The sequence below is a fragment of the Pieris rapae genome, chromosome 9 (assembly GCF_905147795.1).
Source record: "Pieris rapae chromosome 9, ilPieRapa1.1, whole genome shotgun sequence".
Taxonomy (NCBI): domain Eukaryota; kingdom Metazoa; phylum Arthropoda; class Insecta; order Lepidoptera; family Pieridae; genus Pieris; species Pieris rapae.
In genome coordinates, this window is record NC_059517.1 from 5059168 (window position 1) to 5072239 (window position 13072).

Genomic DNA, 13072 nt, shown 5'->3' on the forward strand with positions numbered 1-13072 from the left:
GGTGACGTGTGAAAGTATTACAATAGCTGCGTCCGCGACTGAGCATCTGTGGCGCGAAACGGATACACTTGAACGCACGTTCATTTTATTTACATAATTATTAAAACTGGAACGATTAATTACATCAATTAGTAATGATCCATACGCTGATTTAAAAGAGTGTCGGAGAGGTTATCGTCAGTTCTACGCCCTTGAATTGGCTGACAGTAAATGTAATTTTTTAAGTAACGTTCATAAGTGTACATTGAGTTACCTCTATGAATAAATTATATTTTGATTCAATTTCATATGAAATTGAAATCTATTTATATCGTGTTCTTAATAATAAATCCTCGTCTTGGTTTCAAAAGAAATAATATAGATGCTAAAATATACGTTGACAATTCAACATTTGTTATAGAAGACTTCCATCTAAATATAAAAATAAGTTTAACATGAGTTCAAATTTAGACTTATTATATAGATTTAATGACTACCACCAAAACGCAATTTAGTGTGTGTATAAATCTGTTGTATGGTACTTTATTCAATGTAATTATTATATCCTTAGGAGTTAATTGAAGTAAAAGAATACCACCTGCAATGCAACACGTGTGAATCAGCCTGCGCAAGCGCATTAGCTAATGACACTAATGGTGCGAATAGTGACGTAACATCGGCACTCGACGGTATGATAAATGGCTGGTCACATTTTACAATAAGGAGTGCGGGACACTTAAAATATTAATAATTTTATAACGTTAAATGTGTATTCTGACTACAACTGCCCAGTATATTGTGTATAATAATAAACAATACAGTGGTAATATCTTATAAATTCGGAATAAAGTTAGGCAAAATAAGAATTTATATGTATTAAATATTTTTTAATTATACAGAAGTTTATATAATGTTGAAAACTTGTACACTAATACTACTACCGAAACGCACAGAAAACCGCCAATCCGTTATAATATACAAATATGTTATATAGAGAAATGTGTCAAATCAAGAGTTCAATTAGTGTTATATAAGAAAATGATGCCGTAAGCGATGCAGCACTTTATTGCACATTGCATTTCTAAGCCTTCTCATTGACTAGTGCGAATTGGGTCGTAACTGGAAATCCAATTATGCACTTAATAAAAATCTGATAAGTGGCTTCGCTATGTCAATGCCCCTTTTTATATTTTACTTTTACTAATCCCCGGCCTAGTGGTTGCAGCGTGCGACTAATCCCTGAGGCCGTAGGTTTGATCCTCGGCTGTACACCAATGGAATTTCTTTTTATGTGCGCATTTAACATTCGGTCGAGCGGTGAAGGACATCTATGTGAGGAAGCGGGCGTACCTTGCCAAAAACCAAATCCTGATCACCTACTTGGCTTTTTGAATAATACATTATCAGGAAACAGATACAGATATCTGAGGCCTAGATCCAAAAAGGTCGTAGCGCCACAATTTTTTATAAATCATTAAATTTAATCCCTGGTAGGTCTTGAGACTCATTCAGTATTTTACTAAAAGCAACTCAAGTGCATAGCTTTCACAACAGCCAAAGGCCCTCAAGGTAACTTTCGCGAACTAGAGAAAATTTACGATTACTAAAAAATAAACGATTTTTTACGCTCAAAATTATGTTTCTAGTACAAGACGATCGCTCAATATTTTAGTAGGCCAATTTATTTTGCAAACAGATGCCAAAATTGACGGATAGATGACATGTTTATTTTGACGGGGAAAAACTTTGACGGTATTGTATTATGTAAAGATCGGCTGGATAGCTTTTTTTAGAACAGTTAAGTGACTTCATGTTAAGTAACTTCTGAAAACTTGATTGCTAATGCCCAAACAATGGTTATAAAAATTCAAAATTCAAAAAATCATTTATTCATATAGGTAACATAATGTACACTTATGAACGTCTGTGTTATACATTGTTGTTGGGCATTAGTAATCAAGATATATAAGAAAATAGATTTTATTTATTCTGTTCTTAACTCATCGTTTATAAATATATAATAGTAGTAATAGCTAAGATTCAAATCCAGACGTAACTTTAAAATAAAATTATGTAATTACAAATTAAACTATTTTCCACGAACAACTCTGACTATAACAAATGATTTGGCGTCTCTTACATCATCAACATCATTTGTTTTAGACGACCGTTGCTTGTTTTATTTATGTTAACGAATGTGAATTATGAAATCCTACTGCAGTTTTCATGAGTGACATACCGAATTTCAAACTTTTATGTATATTTATTAGCTTATATAATGTTTAATTAGCTAATATATATTAACTTTTATAATAGACAATACATTCTCGGGGTATTATACCGTATTTTGTTAAGCTACAGTTTGTTATTAAACCTTTTAGAAATAAATTGCATTAATAATCTATTCAAAAATAACATACTTCGGTAACGCTTAAAAAACACTGATAAATGACAGACGAGTGAAAATATCTTACTTGGAATGGCCCAGTGGAACGAAAAACGAGAAAACGCACACCAGAAACCTGGGAAGATAAAATAAAAGAGAAAGCGGAGAAGGACTGGAAAAAGCGAAGGACTGGAAACATCGAATGATGTCTTTACCAAGAAACAAATGTTAATTTCTCGACGGATTATATTGCAGTCGTGCTTAGTTTAGAAGTTATTTTTCTTAAGAACACAACTTACGCAGAGTTGGTGATTTTACTGAGATCTAAAATGCAGTTACATCTTACACTCACACACTCTTCATGCAAAGTTGTTGTAAACAGTTAAAAAAAATTTAAGATTAAGATTGTTATGCATGAGCTGGGAAACTGAAATCCTACACATTGTAATGCATTGTTATTATGAATAAGCATATTTTATTTTTTTGGATTAAATTATTAAACGAAACCTGTAAGTTATATATAATAAAGATTAATGCAATACATGAAAAATGTAATAAGCTCAAATTTTAATTGGTCCAACCTATAGTAAATGACAAATCTAAGAACTAAAGCCGAAGTCACACTATATAAAGAAATACAACATAATAATAATATCAGAGTGAATAAACGACGCGTGGAATTAGCTTTGTCTAAAATTAACAGTTCCAACAGATGTTCCATCTTAAATCTAATTTCATACTTCATTTTTGTTTGACCGTGGCGCTTTCTCCTTTATTTGATCCGGTTAGAGATGACGTAAGACCCCGGGTGTCGTCCCGGCTATAAATAAGTAGCACGTGCAAGAATTAAGGGATACTCTTTGTTTATAGCATAGCATTAGTGCCTGAGAATTAACACTTCTACCTTATCTCAACAGAGGTGAATTGTTTGACACCATTATTCGAAACAATACAGAGTCTGCTTCTCTAGGTATTTTCTTTTGGAAATGGCGAGCCGTGCTATCTACTTCCAGTGGAGCCTTTCTTTATCTCGAAACTTTTAATAAAAGGGAATAATTCTCTTTTAAAAGGCAACGCACCAGCTTGCATGGGCTGCGGCTATTCTGAAAGCTACTTTGCCGCTATCGTATAAAAAAATGTCCAGTTACTTTAAATGTGAGTGCATAGATTTTAGTCACATGTGCGGATATGTTTTAATTAATTTTAAATATTTAGGTCAAAAGTGGTTTACAATGTAAGAGTAAATATATATAACATCAAGAAAAGTAAAAATAATTTAATTACACGGGACTCGTTTTATTTGACTGTGAAAGCAATAATTGTCATGTTGAAGAGGCAATTAATTTCACTTTTATCGAGTGGCCGCTTAATGAAGACATAGTACGTGTTAGAAATTTATCTTTAGGGTGATACATTCAATGAGTACAATTTAGGACTGCTATATACCAAAATAGATAATGTCAGAAAGCAATGGACAGAAGCATACCAAAAATAAGATGAAATACAAAAGTTATAGAGATCTTAGATTATGCCTTAAAACAAAAATGACAGTGGGCGGACATACATATTGCTATAAACAAAAGAAGCACAGATAATAGTAAAATAAAAAAATATATGGGAAGATCAAGGGGAAGGAGAGCGCGCCCTAAAAAACGAAAGCTATGGATAGAGAAATTTGGGTAAAGCTGGAGAAACTTTTGGGCAAAAGTCAAAACCGCTTACGACAACATCGTTTTGACTTTAGAACAACACACCTTTATATTGACCAAAATAAAAGGTCCCGGCCGAATTCTATTGATTCGATACTTAGTAAAAACGTCATCGGCTGTAACGACTAGGTATTGGTTTTTACGACCAAATATGAGTTGTTCCTTCGATGTCCTTATATTTTGACTGTACCTAAAAATTAGTTTGCTAAGTATTAAAAACACAATGGTCCGAAACAAAAGCATTGCGAACACTTAATATAGCTACCCCAGAATCTTGTCATGTGGGTGCCAAGTGGTAACACGGATGTGTCCCGGTGACATTAAACAATGCGGGTTAATAGATTTAACCGTCCCACAGACATTACATGTAACCTTTGCGTTTATTTTTGTTGTTCGACAAAAATATAATTTTAAGAATATATGTATTGCATAAAAATAATTTATTATTTTGACTATTACGAGGAAATATATGTATATCACTAGCGGCACTATTGATATATGACAGGCAGGCAGAAACATATACCTAATTGTAAAATTTTGTCTCAAACACTTACATAATAGTAACGAATAAACGGAACCGTATATAAAACATGGTATCTACATTTTCTATGTGACATAGATAGTTAAATTCCTGTCCCAATCCATTTAATAAGATTAGAAACATAGCTGTCTCAATCCATACATCGAATTAAGAGAAACGTTTACGGTGGCTAAAAGTAATACGATAAAACATGTAACAATATATAGTTTAGGTTAACAAAACATTATTTAGTTAGGATGATCGTTTGTTCGTTCTATTGACGATTTATATAAGTATTAGGTTATAAGGTTTTGTACGCGTTACGTTAATTTATTCCTGCGTATTTTCATGCTTTGCATGCATGCGAGCAGTGTTGGCCTAGTGGCTCCAGCGTGCGACTCTCATACCTGAGGTCGTAGGTTCGATCCCTGGCTGTACACCAATGGAGTTTCTTTCTATGTGCGCATTAAACATTTCCTCGAACGGTGAAGGAAAACATCGTGAGGAAACCGACATGTCTTAGACCCAAAAAGTCGACGACGTGTGTCAGGCACTGGAGGCTGATCACCTACTTGCCTATTAGATTTAAAAAATAATCATGAATCATATTAAGAAATCTGAGGCCAAGACCTAAAGTGGTTGTAGCGCCACTGATTTTTTTTTTCATGCTTTGGTCAATCTCTCTCTCGTCTAGGTCTCAACAACAACCACTGGCGTTACAGGCCATGCCCTGGACCTCAGATGTATTTATCTGTTTCTTGATCATTTTTTTAATAGGCAAGAAGATGATCAGCCTTCTATGCATATACCTTACGTTGAACAATGTTAAAACATTGTGGTCTAATGAATGCCGCTTACATACACTTTAACTTCAGGGAAGAGAGTGGGACTTTGAGGCAACTGGCCACTACTCTTGGTCAAACTCTCGTGACTAATATATGGTATTTGTCAACGATATTTTGCTAACCGCTTTCAAAAAGTCAATTCAGTAGCTGAAATTTAGGAAACGTCAAACGAAAGCGATATTTAAAGTGGTTGGTATTTGGAGCACCTCGTTATCACAAGGAACTGATCAAAGGCTTTATTTTCGCCGGCGATTGAGATTCTGTGACGATGCCAAAACGACAGTTCATAAATAGGTAGCCCGGATTCTCAGCCAAGTGATAGTAAATCTAATCGCGGTTCAATTTGTAAACCTTTCAAGTTATTCCAGTCTCGCATCTTGCTATTTGGGTCGACATTGAAACAAATTTCACTTTTGTTTTGTAAGTTATCAGCGCTAAGCGTCGTCAGGTATAAAACTCAACAATACAATTTTGTCATTAGCAAAACTTTTGGATAATTCTGAACAAGTTGTGATGTGTATATTTGTATACAGATACATGGTGATATTTAAAAGCATACGACAATTCATGAAGCCATAGTAACTTGCTACAACACATAAGAGTATAAGGCAAGCTCCCGAAATACGATAATAAAATTACAATATCGATCGAGAAATTCGCTAACGTAGGATGCACTGCATAAACTCGCCGTGGGTGAGTATTTAGGCACTCGGTTGAGTTAAGACAGGCGTGTCCCTAGTCCTTTTCCAGTATTTCCGCATCGTTTATCGACAATAACACAGACCAGTGGTGCATTGTGCGATCACAATTTCAGGTTTCACCTACGACTAGACAACATCCGCTCAACTAAAAAGGATTTGTTCAGATTGTATTTAAGCGTGTTGAACAAAGAAAGTCACAAAACACTTGTCCCTTTCACGTAATACCGTTAGACAATTGCGTGGGAAGAATTGAGGTACCATAGAGGCATAGAAAGCTGTCTTTTACCATTTTGGCTTTGGACGTTATGTCCAGTTTCGTAACATACTCATACTGCCACTAAGACCTCAATTCACGAGGCCTACTTTAAAGTAAGGTTCAGAAAATAGAGGAATCCAATCAAATATATTAAAAAACGTATATCTGTATATTTTAGATTTCTTCAACATTATATGACATCATAAAAAATAATATCTTATTTGTATGCCTATTTAAATATGGCTGATTGTGCGGATTTTTATAATTACTTAATCTATATAATTGTACCCCTATCTTAGCAAATAAACGATTTCATTTCAACATTATGTTCAATTTTCAAGCCTATGCGAAGCCGAGTCCAGTCGCTAGTCTTAATCGTCCAATCAGAGCATTGAAAGGACTTATCTAAACACCTGTTATTAAGGTAAGGTAAGAGTAGGATGCGAATAACTAGGTTTTCAAGGCAACTAAAACCAGTTTTGCTGTAACAATTATGTTAGATCTTAAATAACTGGCATTACCCGGTCTTTGTTTATGCATATCGTTTCGATTCGTTTTTTGACATGTACATTAAAGGTATAATAATAATAACATATAGTTGAAGTTGATGGGAGAAAAAAAAACATGTTCGCACGCATAGCGTGCTCCCAGATAATTCCGAGGTACATGTAGTTTTGATCGGACATAATTTTAAGAGTCGCATTGTTGTTTTAAGCAAGGTTATATACATAGTAATATACTAGTATATATTTTTCAATAGACAAAATACTGAGAAGGCACTCAATATTTGAATATTTTCCTATAAAAGCTATTCTTACGGCCGTCTCGTCGACGAATTAACTCATAAATCAGTTAATGGCTTCCTAAAAGATTCAGGCAACACCGGCGTTACCCAATGAAACGATAACGGACGAAAGTATGGATAACATCTGCTTTTTAAACTGCACACTTGCAAGGTGGATTATTTAAAAATGGAATGTTCCGCATTCTTTGTTTAAAAAAAACTATGTTCACAATTTAAAAATGATACCCATCACACAATATCGTTAGAGAACTTTTCAAATATTTAGACCGAGTAAAAATGTTAGTCACTAAATGCATTTAACTTAAAAAAAATATATAGCACGTTATATAGGTATATTGTGATTACGTTTTTGAAGCTTACCATTTCCTTCTTTAAATAAGTAAGTTGACCGTCCAAATCCGATGGAGGGTGTTCATCATTGGTAGGCGATTCAGGGGTTGGTTCACCATCAGCAAAACCACTTAAACTCTTGGGCAGAGGCGGCAATCCTTGTAGGGACATAGTGCTTATGGCTCGAAACTGCTTTCGTAATCTGAAATTAATTAAACCCTTAAAACAAATAAAACCGATAGCTCATCTCTTCATTCTCCTACCTTTAATACTACAAACACAAAGCAATATTTTCCTTACATTAGTAAATCGGAATTTTCGTTTCTAATCTTAATATTTTTTAACCACCAAATGAATCATGTTAATACTAAGTCCGGATTACAAACATTCATGGAAAAGTTAAAGTTCCTGAAAATGTTGGTTTAGGTTTCTATGATACGTTGTAAGCACAAATATAATTTTATAGAACATAGAATAAATAATATAAACAGGGGTCAAGCCGGAAGGAGGTTCATCTCATGTTAAGTGACACCGCCGCCCATAGACACACATTGACAGAGGACAAGTGATTAATAATAATGTATTTTTATTAAAATGGCTACTAGCCCATATTCATTACATATTATACGAAGATAAATTAACTTGTAGAATAGACATAATAAGCGAAAGATCTAACAAGTTGCATGGATTTGTTAAACTAAAAATACTAATTAATCCTAGCAGTATTTTAACACAATTTTTGTTATAAGGTAAATACCAAAATAGCGATATTTATTCGTTAAACCTTTTACATGCTAATGATCACGAATCTTGACACCTTAACCAGCGTTACATAATTTATTCATCCAGCACTTCCAAAAATAGTTAAACCAGACTGATTTTCTGAGAATCAAAAGGACTTAAAGATAAGTAATGGGCTTAATTAGACAAACGACCTCAAACCAGATTCTAATAGTACTTAGTGTCAAATAAGGCATTACGACTACAATAATATTTTTTTGGTTATTTTTAATTATTCACACTTACACACACGAAAAATCAAATAACATTATACATACAAATTTTAAGGGATACAAGGGGCAGCCTTATCGCTAACAAGCGTTCTCTTCCAGGCAACATTAGTTATAAAACAAACTAAAAACAGTAAAGCTAATCTGACGGATTTTTGAATGGCGATGTAATGCAAAAGATAAAATTGTTCTAGATAAAACGATTTTCTCTATAAATGGTTTTTATTTTTCTTAACGATCTCCTTGACGGGTTAATATAAGACAACCTAATTGAATTACAGAATGACGTCATTAAGTACTTCACTGTGCTCTGAACCTTAGATACATAGGTATTTAAGTATATAGCAATAGAATTTACATAAGAGATTCCGTACAAATGCGCATTTCCACATATTAATATACTTTGCATATGTTTTGTTGCGTGCATTCAAATGTGAGAATACGTTCAATGTGGCATAGACTAATCCCTGCCGGCTACTAGCGGAAGTATATAACTCTTCTACTATATGAAATGTTAAAAAACCTATACTTTGAGTAATACTATATGTCCTCATACTTACAAGCTACAGAGGTTTTGAGTACTTATTAATAACAGTGTTTAAATAAAATAATTGTAACAAAATATGGGGCTTCTTATTTTCTAACTCACTTTCCTCACACCTACACTTTTCAATGCAGTATTTTTTATAGCTCAAGACAGCTGCATTGCAGCATCTTATTTGAATAGGTTATTTAGGGTTAACATAAATAAAAATACACCTGCAACCCATTAAATGCAGGTGCTTTGTTAGAAAATTACGTACGCGGTGAATATTTAAAGTACTTCACTGACATATATAATACTTTTTTGTTGCAATACACACATATTACAAAATTAATTGTATTTAGAACTTTTTAACCTTTTTACGCTCTACTTCTGTTAATTGAATATAATTAGTTCCGTAAACGATTTTAAAAATTATGTAATAGTCGACACGTCCTTCACTAACCCTTTTTACAAAAAATTAGCTTACCTAGACTTAAGATCGTCGTCAACAATATAGGCGTAAGCTTGTTCATATCCATCATCAGTATTTTCACTAGTAACAGAAGCCATGGCGTAATTTTGCTCAGAATCAGAGTCGCAATTTCCATTTCTGTCAAGATCATTAACCAACAAGTCAGGTACGTTTGATTGGGAGCGCATAGTTTGCAATTCGTATATTAACATTTCGTGATTATTCATGTCCTTCATTATTTCCACATCGGGCGAACTATCTGTAAGCAAATCCATGGAATCCTTGCCCTTATCTATGACCGTATTCGGTTCGTTATTGTTATTTCTACTCGCAAGGATTTCGGAAATAAGCATCTCAGTTACTCGAGACGTCTTCCTTTCAAGGGAATTGTTATTAATTGTTATTACATTTTCTGTTTCTAGGTTGTTTGAGTTATTACTATTTTCAGTGTTGTTTTGGTCATCGACTTTAGGACAGTTTTGTATTCTATTATCGTTTTGGGTCACCTCCTCTACCGTAGCATAAGGCGCCTCCGGAACCGGACTTTGGGCAGCTTCGGCATCAACAGGTAATGAATACGGACCAATTTCCGGTTCTACTTTTGATTTTTTAGCTTTAATATTTGTATTATGTACAGGTAATGGTCTCATTGGTTTAATCTTAGGTTTAGGAGATAATGGTGGCGGCGGGGCCTTACGCAGAGGAAACGTTTTTTCAGCGAAACTCGATGATTTTGAAACTTTGCACTTAGCATCCTGGTCTAGTTTATTTGAAGTTGAAAGTGATCGCACTAATATTTGTTTACAAGTTTTAACAGCTCTAGAGTTAAGCGATTCGTTCGACTTCTTAGTAGAAGAGGGCGAATTAACAGAGCTACTATCACTTGAGCTCCTTCTAGAATTCTGCCCACTTGACTTTCTTTCGTCAGAAGAAGAGCCTCTATCACTTATGACGTCTTTAATAAAAGATTTAACGCGTGCGAGACCAGACTGCCGTGGCGATACTGAAGGTTTATTTGATGAGCTGTATCTATCTAAAGTTTTGGCTTTTGACGAAACCTGGTGGTTCTCATGTTTAGTAAATGTTCGGGTTTTGGTTACATTGGTTTTAGAATCGGCAACGGCTTTTCTCGTTTTCGCTAGAGCTTCTGCGACCATACTTTGACTGGGCCGCGGCGGTACAGGTGGCGGTCCCTTTATTTTTGTTGTTTTCATGGGTTGCGCGTTACTCTGTACCATCAGCATGATTAAGCGAGACGACACTCGGACAATACTATAATAAACACACTATAGTATAATGAGCGCGATTACACTAGAGCATCACGTTAGTCACAACACACGCGCAATCGGAGCTGCGACACGTCCGTCCACGTGCGAGCTCTGCACCGACTGCGATAAAAACAACTATTCAATATTCAGATACGTAGACGGTCACTTTGGCGCTTTCTGGCGTCATGATCGTGATACAACACTCAAGAGAATTTAGAATCTATTATGTACTACTTCTTATGCACTATAAGTATAAATTTAATATTACTTCAATAAAATTGAATAATTAACGCAAAGCACAATGCTGTACAATGAATGCAATCGCATTGTAATACTAGCCATCCATTGAACACGACATATTGCATAGGTAGTGTGAGCTACTTTTGAGAGAATTTACTGGTCTATCTTACAAGTTGTAAAAAGGTTACAGTTTCATTTTACATTAATGAGTCTCATGCATGTAATTTTTTTAATAAGTAGACTAACCACAAAGGTCAAAATGGTTGCACTATTTCATTTAATCATAAAATTAAAAAAAAATATTTTTCATTCAAAAGAAACTTAGGTTGTAGCTTTATAGCTAATCTACATGATGAAGATTAACCTAAGAAAACAATAAAAACAGATTTATTTATTTATCTGCAATGTTACTGCTAACATATTATAAGCAAAACACTCAAACAATATACAAAACCAAACAGATAAAACTATATAAAACAGAAAAAAATAGAAAATGTCTCAAGAAGTTATCATGAAATGATTTAAAATAATTATATATAGAATTTCAATTCTACATATAATCTAATACAACTTGTTATAACTCAACATCAAAAACCCAATGAAAGTATTATACAATTTGATAATATAACCCATTCTATGACTTCAAATTTTAATAAAATGTATACTAAAGCAAATTAATGGGTTGGATCTTATATTCAATACCTTGATTGTGATTAAACTGAGTGTGTAGGAGTCTCGGGGGACCTTGATTCGAAAACCTCCGTGAGATTTGGAGTAATTTTTGCTGCTTAAGTTGTAGTTTAAAATAAATTAAATATTTAAAAATTTTTTCGAAATTTTGTGCAATATTAGAAATTTGTAAACAATCCGCCATTGTAAACTTTTCTATTTACCTTGAATTTGCTTATTCAGACCCCTAGATAGGGTCTCGGGGGCCTTGATTTGAACACTTCCGTGACATTTGGAGTCATTTATGGTATCTGAGTTGTAATTTACACTAATTAAATATTTAAAAACACTTTTTGATGTTTTGTGCAACAGTACAAATTTGTAAACAATCCGCCATTTTAACTTTCGAACTTTTCTATTGGTTATCCAATTAATACTTTTCTATTGGTTACTAGAGATTTACTAGAGATGTGACATTTTGCATAAAATTAATCGATTGTTTTTAGTATGAAAAATCGATGATAATAAAGAATTGTTTTTTTTTATTCCTACTACAATAAAGCTAATTCTTACTAAAAATCGATGATAATAAAGAATTAATTTTTTATTCCTACAGCTTATAAAGCTAATTTTTACTACAATAAAGTGTTTACTTTATTTTCTAAATTTTATATTCAAAAATCAGAGCACCCCACTATCCACGTGGTCCGGTCTTGTCTGTCGTGCCAAAGGACAGGCATTTCATGCCTGTCCTTTGGCACGTAGCGGGTGGGGGCTGCTCTTCCTTCGCGCCGGAGCCGTTCAAAAGCCGAATTGTTATATAGTTCGGCTAGGTTAGGTTGGTATATTAATATTTAATTTAAATAACTGTTCAAAAAACCAATTATTATCTAGTACAATTAAGTTAAGTTAGTATATTAATATTTAATTTAAATAACTGTTCAAAAAATGAATTATTATCTGGTTCAGTTAGGTTAAGTTAGTATATTAATATTTAATTTAAATAATAATGGAAAGTGGAAGATTTTCATCGAATATTTAAATCGCGCTCTAAATTCGACTTTTTAAAAATCGATATTTTTTACATCCCTATTCATTTTTTAAACGCAATCGTGAATCGTCAATCGGCCATTTCGAATTTGGATTTTGCCAGAAGAGTGTGTTAGTGTTACAGTACGGATTAGCCGTTAAAAATCCGCTACTTTTTACATTTCTTTTGTTTTTTTGTGAATGTGCGTTATTTTATTTGCATTTTTTTGAAACTTGGTGAACTATGCTTGGTAAACGACCGGCTTATGTGGATGACTTTGAGTATGATGGGTCCGGTTAATGTTAGGTATATATGTTTTGGTTTTT

General features: G+C 33.7%; 1 protein-coding gene and 1 long non-coding RNA gene across 3 annotated transcripts in view; both read right to left on the minus strand.

The window, feature by feature from the left end:
• The window catches only part of LOC111002741 (anaphase-promoting complex subunit 11), a 28883-nt gene that overhangs the window by 14845 nt on the left and 966 nt on the right, over positions 1 to 13072 (minus strand). The window contains exons 1-2 of one of the 2 annotated variants that reach the window (XM_022272947.2): positions 9555 to 10942; positions 7562 to 7733 (exon numbers count right to left, since the gene is read on the minus strand). In XM_022272947.2, the coding sequence (XP_022128639.2) occupies positions 7562 to 7733; positions 9555 to 10783 (1401 nt within the window). In that variant the 5' untranslated portion in view covers positions 10784 to 10942. Of the gene's footprint in view, positions 1 to 7561; positions 7734 to 9554; positions 10943 to 13072 lie in introns of those variants that run through there. The other variant, XM_022272948.2, reaches the window with a different exon arrangement.
• On the minus strand, positions 11725 to 12421 carry LOC123689440. The gene is made up of 2 exons (XR_006750418.1): positions 11941 to 12421; positions 11725 to 11831 (listed from the first exon to the last, which is right to left on the minus strand). It is a non-coding gene; the product is annotated as an uncharacterized LOC123689440 (long non-coding RNA).